We start from the raw sequence: 21,880 nt of genomic DNA, 5'->3' as shown, positions 1-21,880 counted from the left end.
ATGGCTAGGCTTCGTGAACAAAGATTTGAGATTTATGTTATAGCATATGTATATACACACAGACACTATAGTGTGCATTTATGGTGCAAATATATAGTATCAAGTCCTTGTAGTCAATATTTTCTATTTCTTGTCCTTACTTATCCAGGTAACTGGTCCTTCAGCTAACCAGCACTCCTTGGCTTGTCAAGGAGGTGATTTAATCAATTAGCTTGCATGTACCAAGCAAATTCCCTCTGGCATGGAGCACTTTGCTGGACAATCTGAGTCACTTCATTGTGCAATCCATGAATAGAAAAGGTAGAGGCACTTGTCAGTCAGTCAACAGATACTCACATTTACACAGATTTAACATTCACTGCAGGGAGTCACATGCATAATAATTTCATTATTTATATCTCTGGCAACTGATGATGAATATCATTCACACCATCAGTTACAGAAACCTCTGTAAGTTCTTTTGGCGCAAGTTCTGCTGTTCCTATAAAGCAAGGGAAAGTTCCATTGTTTCCATCCACACAGATCTCCAAGATGTACAAACAACTGAATTATCTGAAAACTATGTCAGCTTATCCTCATCATATCCTTCTAACATGTTATGATTCTTCTAATAGAGTACCACCCACTTTAGATAAGACTTTTAGCAAAAGTTGACAAAAACACACTAAGGCTTCCAGAACAGTTCTGTCATTTCTTTATACGAGTATAGGAATAAAAGGCAACTATCTACTTACAGACACATTCAGATAGCACATTCAAATACACTATAAATAGCTTCTACATCCAAACTTTTCACCCTTCAAGGTGTTACAAAGAGCCTCTAAGAGGAGTGTTTTATTTCAGCTTTCTCTGAATTTTCTTTGATGTGTATGATAAAGGAGATATAGGTTTCAACCCTTTTTACCCAATACACAAGAAACCAAATGAAGTTATCAGTATGGCAATATTACAAACTTGTTGCTATATCTCTGCAGATCACTGGTTTTGCATGTTTCCTGCTCCTGCCTCTGGCTCAGTGCTCCAGTGGTCCCTTTTCCCTGCTCCCCGATTCTCCCTTTTCTCCATGCTCTCTATTCTGCAGCAAATTGATGAACATGAATCATTTCCATGGTTCTATCAATCAGGAGACACCACCAGATTGAAAATGGTATAGTGACCTGTAGGTAAGTATAGGATGATACAGGGGGAACTATTGGTTTATGTGACATCCTGTTTAGTCCTCAGAGAAATTACTGCATCACTTTGTGAACAGCCAGAGGACTAGAGCTTAAGAGACAGTGTTGTGCTAAGCCATGACTCTGGCCTGAAAATGTCCATTGAGCCATGGTACTTGGTCAGTCCTGAAGCAGGTAGAAGGGAGTGTGTCCCTTTGGAAAAGCAAATAGATAGACACCAGAGCTTCAGTTTTCTTTTTCCCCTGTATCTCATGAATTGTCCTCCAAATCAGCAGAACAAATTTCCTGATATCAGTGAAGGACACCAAACTAATTAAAAACCTTCATTTCTTTTGAGTCTACTACAGAATACAATGAATCAGATGCTGTGATTTACTGCTGTTTGGTTTCAGGATGCTTTTTTTTATTAAAAAACTGTATCAGCCAGCTAGATAAATAAACTGATTTAGCTAAAACTATGGAAGCCACATTTCTGTCCCAAGATGGAACTGTGGTGAGACATTTGCAGACTAGTTTTTCTTTTCACACACTCTTAGTATCTCCTGGTTGAGTGTCTCTGATGACACTGACATAAGAAAAAATAAAGCTACCAGCTCCATTTTATAAATATGAGAAGTATGGAATTATTTGGAGATTGATACCCTCAAAGAGGTACAGCGACTCACAAACAAGGAACAACTGCTGGATGACATAGAAGCCAAGGACAGCCTTGGCTGCAGTGAGCATGAAAGTGTGGATTTTCAGATCCTGAGAGAAGCAGCAAGACAAAGAACAGAATTACAACCATAGACTTCAGATGAGAAGATTACAGGGACCTGCTTGGCAGGATCTGTGGGAAATTGCCCTGGAGAGCAGAGGCCCAGAAGAGCTGGCTAATCTTCAAGGGCAGCCGCCTCAGAGCATACGAATAGTCCATTACAATGTTCAGACAGTTGAGCAATTGTGGCAGAAAGCCATGATGGATGAACTTGGAGCTCCTGAGTGAGCTCAAACACAAAAAGGAAGCATACAGAAGATGGAAATCGAGACCAGATACTTGGAAGGAACACAAAGATCTTGTTTGCACATATAGGAATAAAGTCAGGAAAGCCGAAGTGCAACAGGAAAGGTTTCCCTAAGTACATTTATAGCAGAAGAAGATGGGCTTATTGCTCAGTAAGATGGGGGACTAGTGACAAAAGATACAGAAAAGGCTGCTTTTACTAGCAAGGCTTGTCCTCTGGACTGCACCAGCAGGTGCAGGTTCTCAAGGAGGCTTGAGAACGTGAACTACAAGGAGAGTCTGAGAGATTAGGCCTGTTCAGCTTGTAGAAGAGAGGGCTTGAAAGGCCATTTTATTGCTGCAATGTTTTGATCAGAGACTACAGAGAAAATGGAGTCAGTCTCATCTTGGAAGTGTGTGGTGAAAGTACAAAAGGCCACAGAACAAGCTGGAACATGGGAAATGCTGATTTGATATTAGGAAAAAAAATTTATTCTGAGGGGAGTTAAACAGTGGAACAGATTGCCTGGAGAGACTGTGGAATCTCCATCCTTGAAGGCATTCAAGACTTGACTGGACACAGTGCTCAATAACCTCATATAATTAGTCCTGTTTTGAGCCAGTGTCTGGACTAGATTATATGATTCTATATGTCAATTAACTGGATTTTATAAATTTCTTCCCACTCTCGGTATCCAGTTACAAAGGGACAAATTGTGAAACGCTTACAAAGAATAAGATCTCACTCCATACACAAAATTTTGCTAATGCTAATGGAGATAAATTGAATAATGAAAGAACTTTGTTCCTAAAATTAATAAAATGTGGTGTCTATAACTCTACTGAAAAGAACCAGTTGCTGCTTCAGATCAGGCTGCAACAAGTTTTCCAAAGCATCAATAACAGTTAGCTACACTCACTATACTAAAACCCAACACATTCACTTTGTGAAAAGTGCTTAAAAAGTTTTACTAAAACACTAAAAATAGTGATGAAAAGCCATGCTTCTAATGTTATAGCATCTACTCCCTACAAGCCAACAGAAGGAAAACTACATTTTTCTCTTATTATTCTTTAGAAGTAAAAAGACATCAGGAGTGGCTGTGGAGGTCCTCATCTTCCCTGTCCTCTGGTTGGTAGTGAACATCAGTGGAAATAACCAGATGACCCTGAGGAAAGAAAAACACGTAAAATTACTTTAAATTTCAGACATATATTCTGGGACACTACTCTGGGATTAGATCCTATGGTAAGCCCCTCAGCAGGGCAGGAGACAAGAGTGGCTTTGTGCCTCCCAAACTTTAGTTAACTTTAGGGTAGGAATGGGCTTTGATGTAGGTTAACACTCCAGAAGGCTGAGTAACACTTACCAGAGATACTCAGGTTGCCTATGAGCCTTCCTAGAGAAAGGTCAGAGGAGCAAGGACTCACACACTCAATGCTCCTAAGGGGATAGCAGCACTGTCCTTGTCATGTCCCCATGCTGGCACACCCCAAAGGCCTAGTGGACCCTTTGCAATCTATAACTGCTGGGGTGGGGGGCTCATTTTGGATCCAGAGTTTGCATGTTATATCTAATGCATAGTGAAAGCTTTACTAATAACAACATTTAGATTTACCCAACACAGGAAAACACACAAATATGCAGGCCCGAAACAGAAGCAATATTCTATAAAAGAAATTTGGCTTCTCACCTGATTCATTTTTATTGCAGGTCCAGTCAGGCTAGTGTGGGCCAAGTTAAGAAGAGGAAATCCTTCTCCTAGTTTATCTTTGGAAAGGACAAATATAAATACATTTGAATGTAATAACAAAATGCACTTCAGAAGCATCTTTCTCAATGTGTTTGCAATTTCCCTTCAATTAGCCATCCTTGAGCCTCTCAAGGGAGCAAAAAACCCTGTGAAAAAGTTGCATCTAAATCTCTTACAATCTCTCATCTCTCTGACACTGCCTTTGTTCCTCTCCAGTTATCTGCCCTTCAAGATCTGGTTTCTGCTGTTTCCCACTCTGCATTACTCTCCATCTTCCTTTCAATTTCTTCTCTACTTGATCCTCATCCAAAAGGATGAGTCCTTTTGGCTCCTCTTATTCTCATCTATCCCTACTTTCCTGGATCAAGCCTCAGGTCTATTCCTATTTGCTTTTCCAAACATCTAACATGCATCCTGCCCTTTCATTCTCTTTTCTTTCTCCTCATTGGTAGCTCACTTTTTTTGTCAGAAGTCTCCTCACCTCTGTTCATGTGAGAGGCACCTTCTGTACTCTTCCACCCCCTTCTTTCCACCATCATCCCTTTCTTCGTCATCCCTCATTACCTGTATCCTACTGAACTGATTTCTATTCTGTCTGGCCTGTGGCAGCAGGTGAAGCACAAAGGCAGAGAGGTGATAAAATCAGAGATGTTAACCCAAGGCCCAAAGGTGCAAATGTGCTTCTGCACTTCTTCAGTTTGGACCATTCTCTGCTCATGGCTTGACTCCGTCAGGACAAGACTCAAACATGTCTCAGCTCTGCTGCCACACTGCATTCAGTGAAAATGAATCCCAAGCCCAGTGTTTGAAAGGGAGCCAAGACTTGCTCTGTCCCAGCCCCTGATCTACGTAGCTGAATGACCAGGATCAAAGTCCAGCACAGAGTAAACCTGTCCTGGTGCCACCAAATGAACAGAAAACCTCACACAACAGAGTCTTTAAGGCTGGGCACTCCCTTTTATGGTTTCAGTCTTGCTTTCCCCCCAGCTGTGCTCAGAACTGGCCACAATCCTTACCATTGATTACTGGGATTACTACTCTCCGTAAAGCATATGACAGAAAATTCTCCACCACTGACTTCTGCTGTGTGGGGAAAAGCACATTTGGTGATTATTGCCTGATGCCTATGGGTTTGCAGCTTCACAAGGAAGATGAGTGTTAGAACTGAAGTGACATGCAAAAAGATCAGAACAGAGCTTGGCAGAGAAAATCTCAGGCAAAAAAAAGATATATTTTGGTTTAAGCGGCAAAGAGGTGTCCATTTTCTTACGAGTTAAATTGAAGGTGGGGTGTTTTTTTTTCTGTATATTAAATACCTGGATTGAACCTTAACTTTAGGAATTAAATATGTTCAACCTCATTTCAGCTGGCAGACTCAGTTGTCATGGGTGAACTGTTCTCTGGGTGGCAAGAACTGCCCTGTCCTGAAGCTCTGTCTTACACCACTGTGATTAGTCTCTTCCTCCCTTCACTTAAAGGTATTGGTTGGGCTGAGCTGCTGCAGAGTCTCTGATCATTTCTCAGTCTACAGTGAAGGATCCAAGTAGTGGCATCATGTTTCTTTTATTCCCCTTTTTTTTTAGTCCTGTTTTTATGTTATTTGGTTGAAGTAATTTAAGATAATTTATGATATGGAGCTTAAGCCTGACTTTGTATTCACTTCAACTGCTACACATACTCAGTCCAGCTGTGACTTCTGCCTGAACCCAGGCAGACTCCATAACAATTTGAGCTTCTGATGAAAAAAACAAAACAACACAACACTCTTAAGAGGTATTTCCTCTTACTAGAAAGAAAAAGAAAAAGAAAAGCATAGCATATACTATTTCAAAGCAGAAAGAGCAGTGGCAGATGATGTCCCCAAGACAGACCAATAATTGTTCAGCAGCAAGTTCAGAAGTATTTCTTTAATCTCTGAAGGGGTCAGCTACTTATTCCAGGCACTGAAACCATCAGCTTACCTCAGGGAAGCCAAGATTCGAGTGCAGTAGGGAGAACTGGAACCTGAAGAGAAGTAGTAAAAGAAGAGAATTCACTATAAAAGATGAAGGTACAATTTATGCACACTGCTGATTCGTTTGTGGAAATTCATACTGATTTCACACTGATTCACACATTTAACTTTGCCAAAGACTCTTTGATTCCCAACAGCTTTTAACTAAAACTGGCACAACTACAAATGAGTTATAGAATCACTGGGTTCTTTCTGGTACTAATCTCCTCCTACGGTCATGTGTAGTTCTGGGCTGTAACTGTAAGACTTAGGAAATCAATTTTTCCTGGAATTGCTATTTCTCCAATGGCTGAACTACACATTCCTCAAATATGCATTGTGATTTGAATTAACACATATCCTTTCCTAACTTTTTCCGCTGATGCCTGTAATGCATCCTCAGATCATTGTAAACATAATCCCAGAGAGAAAAACAAAATTTTGAAGAACAGAAGAACACATTCTTGTGTCAAAAGCTCTGAGTGGCACCATTACTTCTTAAACTCATACTGACAGGCTCTGATCATTTTAAATCCTCTTTTCCCATTAAAAAGGTCCAGTGACAAAAAACTAAGAAAAGGTTGGTTATATTTTTCTTTAATAAAATTGTAATAGATTAAAAAATATCACATATTCTGGAATTCTAGCCCAAATTGGAGTATAGAGCTAACAAGAAGAAGCACTGATGTGGGCTACCTGTCTGAAAGTCTGCACTTCTATCCACCTGGTGCATTTATGGAGAAAGGGGCTGTAAACCCAGCCCAGCTCAAAGTGCTAATGAAGTTTTTCTAAGACAGCTGAGAATAACCACAAAGTAAACACAAAACTAGCAAGATCTAAGAAAAATCTAAAAAGCTTTGAGCTTTGATCCAAACTACAGACACCTTTCCAGTCTCATTTGTTTGATGGTCTGCTGCTGGAGCGTGTGCTGTGCAGTCTCACTATTTTCTTCCTCTCATGTGAAGGCATACAGAGAGCTAGTGACAGTGGTCCTGTGCAGGGTTTGCACTCCAGTAGTTCTGTTTATGATGCTCAGACTTGGCATGACAGCAACATTTAGCGGGTTTTAAATAAACTACTCCAACACCAGCGCAGACTGAAACAGATGCCTTTAAGATAACCAATAAATTGAACGTTGTCATCTGGAAAGGTATTTAACCCACAGAAAGGGGGAGTATCACAGGAGACATGGTTGTTCCACAGCATTGTTATATTTCATCTGAAAGATTTAAACCAACCAGTTGAAAGTATCTGAAGAGTTCCTGTGAGAAAGAAGATAACTAATTTTCTTTTTGCCATGGTGAAACAACCACTGTCAGGCTGACACAATAAGTTCTGTTGTGCCCTAATGTTGGGATCACTGATGTTGCTTTCTGAATTTTTCTTGGTTACCTCTTCAGAAGTAATGAGATAATCAACTTCTGTTTGGTTATTGTCAAATTGGCTCTTGTACTGGCTGTCTGCAGGGAAAAAAACAAAACAGTCTTGTGTGACTGTATACACAGATAGATACTGTCTTAGATAACAGGCACAAATGTAATTGCTTTTTTGACTGGAAACACAATGTCTAAACTTTTTATGTGGTCAATACATATAGATAGTGAAAGCATTTGTGAATTTGCCGATTTCTGCCAGCAACTGAGATTGTGTGAGCAAAATGATAACACTGCCCTGATTGCCTCCTTATCATTAGGATCATTTAAGTCCTTGCATGGCTGACCTAATTGGTTCACTTGCAACCTCATGAAAAGATGTCTGAAATGACTTTATAACAAAGATGTTAGGAAGACTGGGCATCAGACAATAACATTTTTATATATTACAATTCATTCTTGAATAATCACTCAACCTCCCATATGGAAAAAAGGTCTTTCCTAAGTAGCTCTCTGCACCTGCCTATTAAATCCATTAAATTCTACAGTATGTGGTGCATGTTTGCTCCCTCTGAAATGCAACAGAACAGTATGCATATTTGTGGCAGACCAGTATATGCTATTTTATGCTGATCTCTATGATTTTCAAAGGACCTTGAAGATCACTGTGTGATTTGTTCACCCCAGCACCGAATATTATCTTCTAGCTCATTTTACTCACCAGATTCCCTGTAAAGATGTACTGGGTGGTTGAATTTGGCAGAGCAGCAAACACTTCTACAGAGCCAGTGATCTGAAGGACACATCTGTCTGCGTTTAAACTGACTGCAGGAGGTAATGTGGCCATCAGCTTCAGCAGCACTGGGCACGCTGCTGCCTGACTCAGAGACATCTGTGGAGTTTCAAGGAGGAGAAAACCTTAGAGTGCAGAGTTAAGCTTTTCTTAAGCTACAGTTTCTGTAGCTGCATCATAATCAGGTGTTGTATACCAATCCTCTTGTAATTAACCAATATTAAATATACTTCATTTTAATTACACCAACTGAAATGACAAATTTAGCATTGCATACACTTTGAGTTTCAGAAATGATAAAATAAATGGTGAAGTTTTAAACCCACTGATATTAAACATCTATAATGAAGCAATTTAGAGGTTGTTCCTGAAAAATGTATTTCAAGAGGAGGAGATTAGCATGTTAAAGAAATGAGGGAAATGAGTGATTCCAGTAAAAAAAAAATAATCATTTTGACAATGTAAAGTATTTGGAAAAGTGACAGCCTGCAAAAGAGCCAATCTTTTGAAAAGTAGAGAAACTCCTAAAGGACAAAACTTCAGTTTGCAATTCCACAGATTCTGAATTTCATCATCTTATAGTAAGTGTTGCCATATTTTTACAGCAACTCATATTATCTTAATTTCTTGCATCACATGTATAGACTCATGACTATTATTTCCCACTGTATATAAACTCCAGTAGTCAAAAATCAGGAATCTTTGCAAAGAGAAGTCAGGCTACCAATAGCACAGATACCATTACCTTGAATAGGAATAAAAGGAGACTGATCTCACAGATGGCTACCACTTATTCTTTATAACTATTTCAAAGACTGCGAGCAAATCCAGAACTTAGAGGGGTAGAGAATAACTAAAGTATAGTATGATATAGTTAGGAAGAATTATCATGGGGTAGATGTGTATGTTCGAATCTTGCACTAATCATAAATCAGTTTCCTCGTCTCCTCCAAACTTTTTCAAACAAGAGCACACAGATAATATCCATAAAGAGCATTAGATACTGATTTTTCTTAAAAGGTCTGTACAAGTAACAGTACTCACCTCAGAGACAAAATATTTGAGTAGGGAGGTATTTAAGCTAAAAGTAGTAGCAAGCTGTAAACAAATAAAATAAATTAGATCATCATTATACCAGCCTGAAAATTATGTTTTCCTTGGAAAAAAAATCCCCAACAATAGATCCTGTTTATTTTAGTTTTAGATAATCCATGTTTTGATTTAGTATTTCCTTGCCTGAGAGTGATTCCTAAGCAACCCTCAGTGCTCTGTGGGACAAAAGAGAGATAGATTTCTCATGGATTTGATTCAGAAGCACGTACCAGTGAACAAGCATTATTCTTTGAAAGAACAGACATGACATCCTGCCTTTGAGACTTTCTCAGATGAAACATACTGAGTATGTCAGAGGCAAGGACTCAAAAATCTCATCTGCTCTTTTCCTGCTAACCACTGTGATGATGTTTGTTAGTGCCATTCATGTCACCAGCATCCATAAAGACCCTCTTAGCATTGTTTCAGTTAGCAAAACTTATTGGAAGCTCTGACTACAAATGCCAGTGCTAGCATTTCTGAGAGGTCTTGTATGTTCTTCAACCACAGCTGAAAGCTTAGTTTCCTTGTATGTTCTTGCCTCATCCTGCTGCTCCATTAAGTCTAAGAATTTATTCTAGCTCTCAGTATAGCCAGTATATCTGCTGTGGGCCTCTGTGCAGCAGGCTGTGGCTTCAGTACACTTTTTCTTGTCTCATCCTTTCCTATGTGCAGTCCATGCAGAGAAAAGCTTTTTTTTTGGTTCTTTCTGCCGCTCCTGGCACCCCAACTCTGTGATGTTCATATCTGTCATTCCTTGCCTAGAGCTGCCAAGAAGTTCAGACTTAGGTCTGAGGGGGACTTGAACTATTTTAAATTATGACATGCAGAATGATTGTCACGAATCCTTCCTACAAGTGGTAGAAGTGTGACCCAAATCTGTGTGAAATGGCAAAGATAACGTGTTAGTCTTCTTTGCTGACCTGACTATCCATACTGCTGATATTTGTGATTCCATTACATGCAAATTATACTCACCTCTTCAGAGATGGTGATGTTAAAGGCCCCTGCTCTGTAGTAAGCCAGTGAAGCAGACTTTAGAAAATAATTGGAAACTCCCAGGTATATCATGGAGTCACCCTGGTTTGGGAGGGCAAATGGAGCTGGCATAAAGGGAGGGTCTGTGTGATTACCTACTGGATAGACTGTGCCCTGCAAAAAAATCATTATCAAATATTTTTAGTTGAAACATTTGTATCTGTGAGAATGCGTTAGCAGTGGTTGAACAGGAAGAATTCTTCCTAATCTGAAGAAAAGCTGGACATTAAAGAAACCATGAACTAAACAAATAAGTTTGTGCTATGCCCTGAAAATAAGCAAATTCAGGCTCTTTTAAACAATTACAGGAATCAAAGAAAATCTGGGTGCTGTACTTTCAAAGTTTGAATTTGAGCATTCAAGTGAGTATTCTGAACAGCAGTTAAAAGACACACATGCAAAAAATAATTCTCTAGACCACAATTTTCTTTCTCTTGTAGCAAAGACACATTTGTTAATTTAATCTTAAGGGTGACATTTCAAGAAAATCTTCAGGCACACCCAAAAAGCACTGGAAGTTGCTTAGGACAGGGACACACAAAGGAGCCTTTTATATAACCAAACTCTTAGCCCTGGCCCAGCTGCCAGTCCTCCAAGACCTAATTTTGGTGCTGCACAGGTAGGGGACCTTGGTTCAGGTATGCTAAGAAAATAACTATTAAAATGGAGAGGTGAGTTCAGGCCATGTAAAGAAAGTAATACAGATAGCAAGTCATGTAATTACTGAAACTGTGGAGGTTAGTAGCTGGAAGATTCAACAGAAAAAACACTGACAAGGGAAGGTATAAAACCCTAAGAAAAAAAGCTGAAAGTTAGAAGACAACAATCACCCTGTTCCAAGGAGCACCAAGACCAATAACTTCCTTGACTGACTTAGAATGAGTCATCAGGTGTCCCAATGGGATGTCCACATGTTAAAGCTTAGCCTGTAAATTCTAGATAGCTACAGGAGCTGATAACTAATTGTTTAGTTCTTTTAAGCTATGTATATCCTCCTTGCAAAGAGTTTTTTGTGGGTGGTGAAAGTTGCTTGAACAAAATAACCAAGAGGGAGTTTCAACCACAGCTCTGGCAAATCTTTCTTAAGTCAGTTCTGAGAGCGATTGGGATGCTCTGAATGACAAGGACTGTTGAAACTGCTGGAAAAGCTGGGTGTTGCTGAGATATCTCTTGCCAACAAAGGTGAAAACTAGATAAGACAGGAACTGCTATGTGCTGCTCAAGGACTGTCTGTGAGGGGTCTTCTTTTTGGGTGTGACCTGTACTTATACAAGATGCTGAGTCATCTCAAAACAAATGCTTTGGACTGCAATCACACTGGTAGCTATCAGAGATCATGTATCACTGCTAACAGGCGAAGACCAAGCAGCAGTGCCAGAGCTGTATATCTAAAGAACACTTTTATGCTGTTTGTAAAGCCCCTCTGAAGGGTTTCAACTCTGAATTAATTTAGTTCTAAATAATAGCTTTGGTTAATTATACAAATGCAGTTAATTTATTAAATAAACAATTGCATTCAGTTTCCAAAATTTCCAAATTTGACCAAAATTCCCACATGTCTTATTGCTTTTCTAAGTAAACACTGGAGACGTTCAGTAAGACTGGAATGAAATAAAATGAATCAACTCAAAAGAGAATCAGAAAAGTGTTAGAAAGCACACTGATATTAAAGACAAATTACCTTCAAATCCAAGTTAATGTGTGATTTGAAGACTGCTGGAGAGCTAAGTAGGGAATAGTCTACTTGTGCAAAGGTGTCAATCTGGCTTAAGACTAGAAGAATGATAGACAAAACCAAAACAGACATTATTACAAAAACACATCACAAACAGTTATTGCTTAGTTAAAGACAAAGACATTATATAAATGATGAATCTGAAAAAGAATAATGGTGGGAGAAGGAAGAAGACAATTAAAAAAGAAATTGTTATTTGGGAATTAGTAAGACTATTCCCTCTGGAAAAGACACTGATATCTCCTGATTTAGGCCTGTTCCCCTGCTGTTCACAACCGAATACACTTTGCAGAAGTCTCTCCTATGCAATGCAAAATCTAGGGCAGAGTCTCCTTTTTTGTTACGTATTTGCACAAGAGAACTAAACTCTCCTTTATGATAAGTGAAGTACTGGTAAATACTACTAAATACTTTGGAAGATGACATTAGCACATTTTTCTGCCAATCAGAGTTGAAGAAACTGGATGTTTTTTCACAACAATTGAGGGCACTTTATTGTCAATATGATTGAAGAATTTTTCTGAAAGGCGCTCAGATGCAGCTTCAGTCTGATTGTTATTTTTGATTGGACTGTATGGTCTGTTCATACTGCATAAAAATAAGATGGGTTTAAAGAATGGTGAATTCACACTGAGATTATGAACTCCTCAATATGACAGCACAGCTTGGGGTGCCCTTGAACCTGAAGTATTTAATTATGTGCTGCGTAAGAAAATGTTCTTGATAACTATGATTTTCAGTAATACTTGCCACTGCTTGGCACATGGCAGTTATAGGTCAATTTAGGAAAAATAAATGTCTACTTACTCTGCTTCTGAATAGCAGAGCAGATAATAAAAATATCCACAATGAAAAGCAAAGAATGTTTGTTTGGGAACAAACTCTATGACCTGAATTATATTAGTTACAAGAATCAAATTAATTTGAATTGAGCAAAACAACAAATATTCTTAATCTTGGGGTAAAAAAACTAACAACAACAATAAAAGAAAACCTGTGGCATTGATTATAGTAGTGAAAATCTTATATTTATTTGCTTTTTGAACACAGATTGTATTCATGTCTCTGCAAGAGCGACACAGGAATTGTTACTGGTGGGAAAAGAAACATGCTCAGTGTGACAGTGTCTTCCTACAGCATCTTGTTACCTCACTGAATACGAGTCTTATGTTCACAGTACCAAGAACACAAAGGATCAACATGAAAATGCTCATCTTGGAAATCTAAGGAAATAACACAGGTCAGCTACAACAGATTGAAAGATTACAGGTGACTTGCTATGGGCACAGAAGAAATCTGAATATTTTATATAAAGTGCATGCAAGAGATTTCTAGGGTGGAACATGGAATAGGTTAAGGTACAGAACAATGGCTGTATTTTTCTTCCTTCACTTTTTTTGGTACCATGAACACAGAAATAGTTTGGATTCTAATAAAAAAGGATACAATTTGAGCACTATGAAAATTACTTAACAAAAAGCTGTTATCAACAACTCACCCTTATGCTTTCTAAGCTGTGCATCCATCATTTGGATTTTGTATTTGATATTTAGGCATAGCTATATGAAGAGAGAGACAAGTCAGTAATGTAAGGCCTGTGTTTTAACTCCTCCCTTCACTATCTGAAGCCATCTTTGCAAACTTACATTTTTATCCAATTTGGTGTGAATGGGCTTCTCAAGATAACCAGATAGAAAGCTGTAGATCCAGCTGGAGGAAAGGAAATGAACATAGTGGGTTTTTTACCATGGGTTGAAATCTTTGAAAAATAAAATCTGGCAGACGGGGACATCAATGTCATTTATATTAACAAGAAGCAATTACAGCAATATGGCAGACTGAAAAGTTGACTCTGTTTACTAATTTGAGTCTCAGACAAATGTTAGGTGGTCTCAGTCTCAGAAGAGCTATACAGAAGGCAATCTGCATAGCTGTGGATGTTCATGTTAACGTGTTGATAAATGATGCTCAATTAGCCACATTTTGTCTATGAGTAAGAAAAAAAATTCTAGAAAATCAAAATAAGAACTATAACCATTGTTTCATAGTCTCTTTTGAAAGCTTTATTCTCAAATTGTAGGTCAGCTTGTCAAAAGGCTTAATTGGTCTAGATCACTTTTACATCTACGAACCACCATTTGCAATCTTGTACTCTTTAGTACGGTCAAATGTCAATGCTTTCATATGCAGTATGTCCAGTCAGCTCAATTGCTGGCACATGCAGAAAGAAATGTAGATTAACCACACTTCACACACTCAGCAGAAGAGTCTGTTTTTGAAAACAGAACATTAAAAATCCACTTTTAGAACCTTCAATAGTTAATCATATTCTGTAACTGGATCCCTAGAAATCAAAATTTGAAAAGTGTCCCTTATGCTACAAACCCTGCCACTTCCCAGAGGGTAATTAGAAAAATTGCTGTACGTACCTAGATCTTCCACTTAACTTGACTTTTACACTGCCAATGCTCAGCTGGCAATTGTGTAGCAACGTGGACAAGTGGCCTGTGCTATCCCGTGACACATTGAAGATAATGGAAATAAACAGTCCTGAGATGGACACAGTAATTTCTCCTTTGCCTTTACTGCTTGGACAAAAAAGTCAAACTCAGTCAATAAAACATCTGCTGTAAGGAAACAATTTAAGAAACTGCCTGTAAATCAAGTTTGAAAGGACTTCTTGCTTCTATTATCTAGAATGAAGAATGGGCTTTCTAGGGATTAAAGGAGATTAGGGACATGCCTGGTATTCAAAAACAGACTACATGCATGTGTTTCCAGGACATGAATTTTCCAGTGTTGTTCAGGATTTGACAAGTTTACAAAAATGTCACAATTTCACAGCAGCACAAGACATTCCAATCCTTCATGATAGATTACCCTAAGGGTCTCTGGGACTCCAACAGCAGAAGCCAGTTAGCTAATAAATATATAACCTGAGTGTTATATACTTATATATGTTATATGTATCAACTTTGTAATTGTTCCACTTTCCTCTTTCCTGTAACAATTTTCAGTACCTCTTTCAAATGTATATATTTTTTTTGTCCTGCCCCAAACCCATTCATTTTCCTTTCTGTAAAAATCCCTACTAAGACCCCCAACAAAAATATCTTTATACCTAAATTCCAAAAAATTTAGGTATTAGGCTTCTGGTTTGGAGTTATAGAAGCTGAAGACCAGCCAAGCAGGATAGAAAGTTGAATGAATGTTAGAATAGCCTTATAAAAACCTCATTTCCTGTAACAGAACTGACAGTGAACACATCACTTTTAACTCTTTCACCTTGATTACTTGAGTTTTCTTTTCCCAGGCATTAATTTATACAGTGATGGCACCATACTACAGAGAAAGAGCCGTGTCCAGTATGAAGCTCGAACCATGAATCTCTCCTCCTTCCTCTTAATTTTTTTAGTCAAAACAAAATATCTCTGGGAAAAGCTGTAATCTCAAAAGATAAATTTTTACCCTAACCATAGACTGCCCTGGCCCAAACTAATGTCTAGTATTGCCACTCACAAAGTTCATCCTACCACCATTACCATTTTAAACCTCCTCTTTCAGTTCATATATGTTCATTAAGTGGTTATGTGGAGGAAGCACCACTCTTCAGATCCTCATTTTCCAGTCCCTAACCAAGCTACCATCCCAGAAGCCATTAGGAAAAACATTTTCCCAGGAAGAGTTGTGAGTACTGCGACAAGTTACTTGGAAAGATTGTTGTGTCATCATCCTTTGCTAAAAAACATCACTAGTGAGCTGATCTGATCTAGTCTGGTGACTCCTGTTTTGAGCAGGAGGCTGGGCAAAACTACTTCCAGAGATCCTTCCAACCTAGATTTACTCATCCTTCAGTGATAGGGACCATTGCAAAAGGATGTCACCCCTCCTCCCCTTTTGGGCTACATGGGAGGTAGGGAGCAACCCAGCTACTTAGGTGTTATGTTCCTGCATCCTTGTATGTGCTCTTCTTCAGAAGGAATCCTGATTCCCTGAGGCAGGGTCACAGCTCTAGGCTTCAGGAGCAATGGGCCTGCCAGGAGGTTTTATGACTGGCAGAGTGCTCTGGGACGTAGTGGAGAGAAGGACTACAGTGAGAGCTGGAAATGCACCAGAGCTGAAATGAATAACACTATTGCAATTAAAAAGCTGTGATAAGACCCATCTTCCTGATCCTGGAAGCAGCCCAGGAATGGTGCTTTGTCAATGGTCTCACTTGGAAAGCTCATTTTCAGCTGGCCCTTCTTAATCTGCTATTCTGAAAGCAACATGTAGGACTAGAAGATAGAGGAGATGAAGAGTAGGGCATATTCTAGATCTGTCTAAACTCACAGTCATTCACAAAACATCACATAGGACAAAGCAGCACAGATTAGTCCTTCAAAAAGGCAAGAAAACCCCTTCGCCCCCTAAATTCCACCAAAGCCAGCTTTGACCACCTCCACCACAATCTGCTCTGTCAAATCACACATAACAGCTCCCTGACTGCCTTACTGTCTGTGAAGTCTGGTGTTTTATACGTCTGGAGTCTCTCCAGATTATGCCCAGGTCCTTATCCTTCAGCAAGAGCGAGAGGTGACTTCAGTGTTTAGGAACAGCTGATTTGCCCTGCTGAACACAGTCTCCTTTTCCTCATAATACTCGTATGACAGAAGAAAGAACAGAGAGGTTGGGGGCACAGTGACAGCAGTTTACAGCCACCAGTCCCATTGAGACTGAATGCAGAACTGCATGTCCATGCTTCTCTGAAATCAGGACGTGCTGTGAAACTTTGCAGCCTGGTGATCCATCTTGCTGTGCTATCTGGCTCACAATAGAGCAACACCTACTGCTGTTACCAGTTGCTCTATTAACCCAAATTGTAGAGATTAGCACCTTGCAAACTTTCTGATATCCCAGAAGTTTTAGCCCTCCCACACTCCCAAGAAAAGCTAGACTATTGTATTAAAATTCCATGGCAAAAATGCTGAGATAAGAAAAAGTAGAAAAACCAGTATGCAATAGTATCATTAAAAACAATCTCATACTACACAGGCTTATGAAGATGTCAGTTTTCCATAGCGACCTAAATTTTGGACTTTCTGAAGTTCTGAATGCTTGGCATTGTGACAGTCCTTTTAATAGGAGCTCTTTGGAAGGCAATATACACTGTACTACATGGGTACAAATGGATAATTAGCTATAGAGTCAACCTTCCAGCTACACTGTACAAAGAAAGTAACAAATGTTGGCTTTTGCAACTCTGTGGTCCTGAGTATTCATGTAATATCATGTCTGGACAAACTGAGCATGCTAACAGATGTCTGACCTGATATTTTCCACAGAGACAACCTGTGGGGTTGAATAATTTAAAAAAAAAGAAAAAACATTAGTTGTCAGGGGATGTTTCCTTCTTAATAAGTTTATTCAAATAGATTGTTCTTAGACTGCTGTTAAGTGATACAGCATATCTGATCTGAAAAATAATACCCAGTATATGTCCCAGAACCATCCCCTCCCACATGCATCTCTCTGTCCAATACTTACAGCAGCCATGCGTTCATTCTCCAGTCTGCACTGATTGTAGCAGAAGCCCGTGCCACTGACAGACAAATGCCAGTGCCAGGAATAAAAGAAGCAGAAGTTTCTGGGAAATCTACAGCATTAATTCTAAGCCTACAGAATACAGAAAGAGGGATTATTAGAGTGCTTGCCAAAAGAGTAAGAAGGATTCCTGATCACTGAAAACCCTTCTGCTATAAAAGGCAAAGTCTATGCTTCAGTAAAAGAATGTCTCAGAAATGACTGACCCTTGTATATTTTAGGAAAGAAAGACCTTACACCTCACCTCACAGCATCCTTGGGAAAAGAATCCTTGATATCAGGCATGATGTTGTGTTTGGTTTTTTTTCCCCAAAAAACCTCCCCTTGAGAAAAAAAAACCTCCTTAAAGTAAAATCTCCTTACTGAGAAAAAATAAATCTATGTTTAATCCCAGATGCCACATCTATAAATAAATCCAGGTTGTCTGAATGCTGCATTTGCTGAAGAGCATCAAAGTTTTTGTTTTCACATTCTGCTTCCTTGACTAAGCAAAGGGCTCTGGAGAGCATTCATTTTTCTAAACAAAAATCTTTCTTGAATATTTCCCTTCCAAAACAAATGTTTCTGATAATCAAGGATATTGTGTTTCAAATGGGTGTGTTGAATTGAGCTGAACATTGTAAAGATATCAGCTGCAATCTTATCATGTAGTATACATTCCTCATTGTTTCTTGGTATCTGGCAGAGATCTCCGAAACAATTGTCTTTAATCTGCTTTCCCTGGGGCAGAAGGCACCAACTACCCTTAGTTAAAATGACCATAATTTTCCAATAACATCTTGAGCAGTAACTCTGCCTTTAGTTGTCTTGTTTGCAGTGAGCTAAAATCAGATTATCCACTGGGATGGTGGCCAATTTCAAGAACTATGGTTGGGGGAATGAACTGAGGTTTTGAAGATCATACAATAATTTAGGTTGGAATGGGACCTCAGGAGATTTTTCTGGTTCAACCTCTTACTCAGAGCTGGGACAACTCAGGGCCCTGGCCCACTTGAGTCTTGAACAAGTCCAAGGATCCAGATTCCCCAGCCTTTTCAGCCCCTGTTCTGATGCTCATCCTAAAACTTTGACATTTATTTCCTTTACTTACCTGGAAATTACATAGTTGACCTTAACAACTGACAAACTCTCCTGCCCACTCCAGCTTGGGAAGGTCTCTTTCAATACTGCTTGCTTCACGAGCTCCATCCCAATCCTCCTGCCTACAAGGGGACATAGGAAAGCATATGCCTTGCAGATTGGATTCTGGCACCCAAAGGTCCAGATATACTGCCAAATAATTTAATCATCACTTTTAACACAGTTCTTGAAACACTTTGATTCTATGATCCTTACCTAGATCTCCTTCCAACTACGTATATACGCATTTATAACTTCTCTTAGCCTCACATACAAACCATTTAACCCCAGATCAAAAATATCTGTTAGGATCATCTTGTCCCCGAGTTATATTTCATCTTCTAGAACTCCTGTCAGATTTCTGAAACTGTTATACTTCCTTCACTTCACTCACAATGTGGATAGCCTTGGAAAATTTTTGGTCATCACCCTTACCTCAGATTGTCTCATACCTGTTAGATGAAAAAGCCAGTTATAAAGTAGAAAGGTGACTTCTATATGTAGTGTTTACTTATGGAAAAAGGGTGATATATGCATCTGAAGTGCTGGTATGTCAAATGCAGAACTATCTGGATTGTTGCTTGTGTACAGGAAGTTGTTTGAGGTTGAAAGACAATCCTTTTAAATGTTTTCTTCCCATTTCTTTCACAGTACATATATTTTGCCACTGCACCTTAACCATTAAAGCCTGCAACAGATCTCCGACTTATTTTCTTACCTGCTTCCCTTGCTTTAAGGGATCCATACTTTCTTGAATGTTTTGATGCTACTCGTGCAATGATAATACACACAGACCCTATTATGACCAAACAGAGCATCTTTAAATTCCAGATTCCTTGTATCTTCCTTTTTTCACATATCTTGGATTAAGACAAAACTGAAATTTTAATACTGAATGATATCCTACTTTCAGAGGTTTTTACCATGAATTTCTTTAGCTTTTGGCCTCACGATTGCTGACTAGAAAATATCTGGATTTTTTTCTCCACTAGGCTCCATAGTATTAAAAAAGCAAGGAACTGAAATTTGTGATAACACTGGAATACCTTTTCATAAAATGCATCTTTTATGAAGGAGAAGTAAGTTATGATTCCCTGGGAATTCCTGTCTCCAAAGCAAAATATGGGCTCTCACTGAAATGACTTAAAGCTCTCTTAAAACTGTCAGTGAAGTCAGCCAGTGATCCCAGGTGAAATTCCTCTTAAGGTTCTTGCAGCAGGCAAGAAGCACGCAGGCAGGATCTATTGCCTCAGCCTTCAAATCTCACATTAAGGGAGAGGATGTGTCAGGCACCAAGCTCTTCAAATATGAGAAATACCTTTGGGAGGAGCTCTGCTAATGTCTGTTCTTACTACTAATGCAGGGGTGTGCCAACTTAGTCTGTTCATTCGGTGCTCGGAAGACCATGCTAATCGTCACAAAAACTGCTGGGCTCACACTGAGAAGCACCAGGTTGAATTCTCATTTCTAAAGGCATGAGAGATCCCTAGGAAGCAAGGGAGGTCAATACTGGTTTGGGTGACTGATGTTTGCACTGCACTTTTCAACTCCTCAAAAGCCTTTAAAACAATATTTATACAATAAAATAAGTGGACCTGATCCTCGCTTTCATCTCGAAGACATGAACCCCGAGCTTCTATTTTTCATCTCACAAGTCCATTGTTTACCTGTCAGCATGTTCAGTACATAAATGACGATTAATCCTTAGCATGACCCAGCCTTTGTTGAATTTGTGCCTTGTTAACCTTTATTATTAATATTAATCCTGTAAACAATTGAAATTGTACCACATGCCCTCCACATCCATGGAGTAAGTCCTAGGTAGGAGACAGTGAAAGTTAGCATGAATAGAAAGAGAAAGGAAAATATATTGTGGAAATTGCCAATATTCTGTTTAAGGGGCAGAATTATGGCAGTCACTAGATTTTTTTTGAAGAATGGCACATGAAGGTGCTATGCCATGTCAAATGGAGGAATGAGAGTAAAGGTGGCTATGTGGCTGTTCCAAGATTGTAAGCTTATTGTCCCAGTTGTGTCTTACTATCTTCAATTAAATATTGCACTTCAAGTCAGAGGTTTGGCACTTTTTAAAAAAAGAAGCAATTATATGACTTTCTAATTATGGTTCTTAAAAAGTATATCAATATGAAGGACGTAGTAGAAAGATGGTTGGACTGTAAGAGAATGCAGTCACCAATAAAAGATAAATTCACACCTGGGATACACAAAAAAAAGAGGAAATAAGTAAGAGATAAAGGGTATTCCTGGTGTGAGGTGACAAAAGGAATTTACTTCAATATTTAAGGAGCTTGTTCCTTAAATAAAACTGAACCTTTATTAAGGAATTATATTCTGTACATAGAGCATTTATGATAAATTAACTTCTGGCAATGTTAGACATACCATAGTCCAGCCCCTTCTGAGTAATCCTCACTTTAAGACCAGGATTAGCTTCAAGCCGCAAGGACAGCCAACAGAGCAGGACAAAATACCATGTCTGTAGCATCTTCTCACCTTTGTCACAGGGATCTGTTAACAACATTTATGATACAGACATTTTCATAAATGATGCATACCACGAATTGCAAAAAATCTGTATCCATGACTTCCCTCAATGCAACTGGGACAAGGGTGGATAGGCAAGAGAGGTTTAGCCTATGATTTTATTGCATGAAGCTGTCAGTGTGGGAGCAGGCACATATTTCTGAGCCCTTGGATATCACTTTGGCAGGTATTAGCTATTGGTGATACTGAATAGTTCTGCTCCACTACTCTATCCTTTCCCCACACCCATGTCTTGGCTGTTTAATGTTACCATCTGTCCTTCCTCCTGCAGAAGGAACATCACACAGGAGTAGAGAAAGGTGTCCTAGCACGAGCCTGCGGCAGAGCAAACCAAGACTGTGAGCCACTGCATGGTGAGACATAACCACACAACACAGATTCACAAAAGCTGAGACAAATTGTATCTTTCTGTGACACATTCCAGTACAAAAGTAAGGCTTCTTTGTTCAAAATTCTTGCATTCATCCTGATATTCACTACCAATGACAGCCACTGCTCAATTTCCTAGAAATAACAATACTGTTTCTCAAGACAGCTTCAAGTCTTCCCAGTGCTGCATTACAAAACTCTTTATTAGGGACCTACAGTAACTCTGCTCTGGCCTTACCACGGAGGGGAGTGACACATCCTTTTCTGGATGTGCACATCTGATTGGGATCATGGTACCTGCCTGTGTAC

The 21,880-nt window shown here is 39.1% G+C and overlaps 1 protein-coding gene across 1 annotated transcript; it reads right to left on the bottom strand.

Moving 5' to 3' along the window:
* Positions 1-43: 43 nt before the first annotated feature.
* On the bottom strand, positions 44-21,179 carry LOC116786872 (BPI fold-containing family C protein-like). The gene is made up of 15 exons (XM_032687940.1): positions 21,041-21,179; positions 18,609-18,720; positions 17,462-17,590; positions 14,365-14,520; positions 13,582-13,645; positions 13,434-13,494; positions 11,882-11,973; positions 10,141-10,314; positions 9,115-9,168; positions 7,999-8,169; positions 7,297-7,364; positions 5,873-5,915; positions 4,928-4,994; positions 3,852-3,928; positions 44-3,326 (listed from the first exon to the last, which is right to left on the bottom strand). Exons 1-15 carry the CDS (start codon positions 21,177-21,179, stop codon positions 3,249-3,251), a joined length of 1,485 nt encoding a protein of 494 aa, XP_032543831.1. The 3' UTR covers positions 44-3,248.
* Positions 21,180-21,880: the final 701 nt, after the last annotated feature.

This window comes from Chiroxiphia lanceolata, chromosome 5, assembly GCF_009829145.1.
Source record: "Chiroxiphia lanceolata isolate bChiLan1 chromosome 5, bChiLan1.pri, whole genome shotgun sequence".
In the NCBI taxonomy this organism is placed as follows: Eukaryota; Metazoa; Chordata; class Aves; order Passeriformes; family Pipridae; genus Chiroxiphia; species Chiroxiphia lanceolata.
Note: the sequence above shows the minus strand (reverse complement) of the source record. Positions and strands in the feature narration are given on the sequence as shown.

What these genes read in the sequence shown, in the direction of transcription:
- LOC116786872 (XM_032687940.1), bottom strand. Translation starts at nt 21,179, where the DNA reads ATGTTGTTAACAGATCCCTGTGACAAAGGTGAGAAGATGCTACAGACA. An exon ending in ACATTAACTTGGATTTGAAG is followed by an intron (nt 10,315 to 11,881) that starts GTAATTTGTCTT and finishes ATTTTTTTGCAG; the next exon opens with GGCACAGTCTATCCAGTAGG. An exon ending in ACATCACCATCTCTGAAGAG is followed by an intron (nt 9,169 to 10,140) that starts GTGAGTATAATT and finishes ATTTGTTTACAG; the next exon opens with CTTGCTACTACTTTTAGCTT.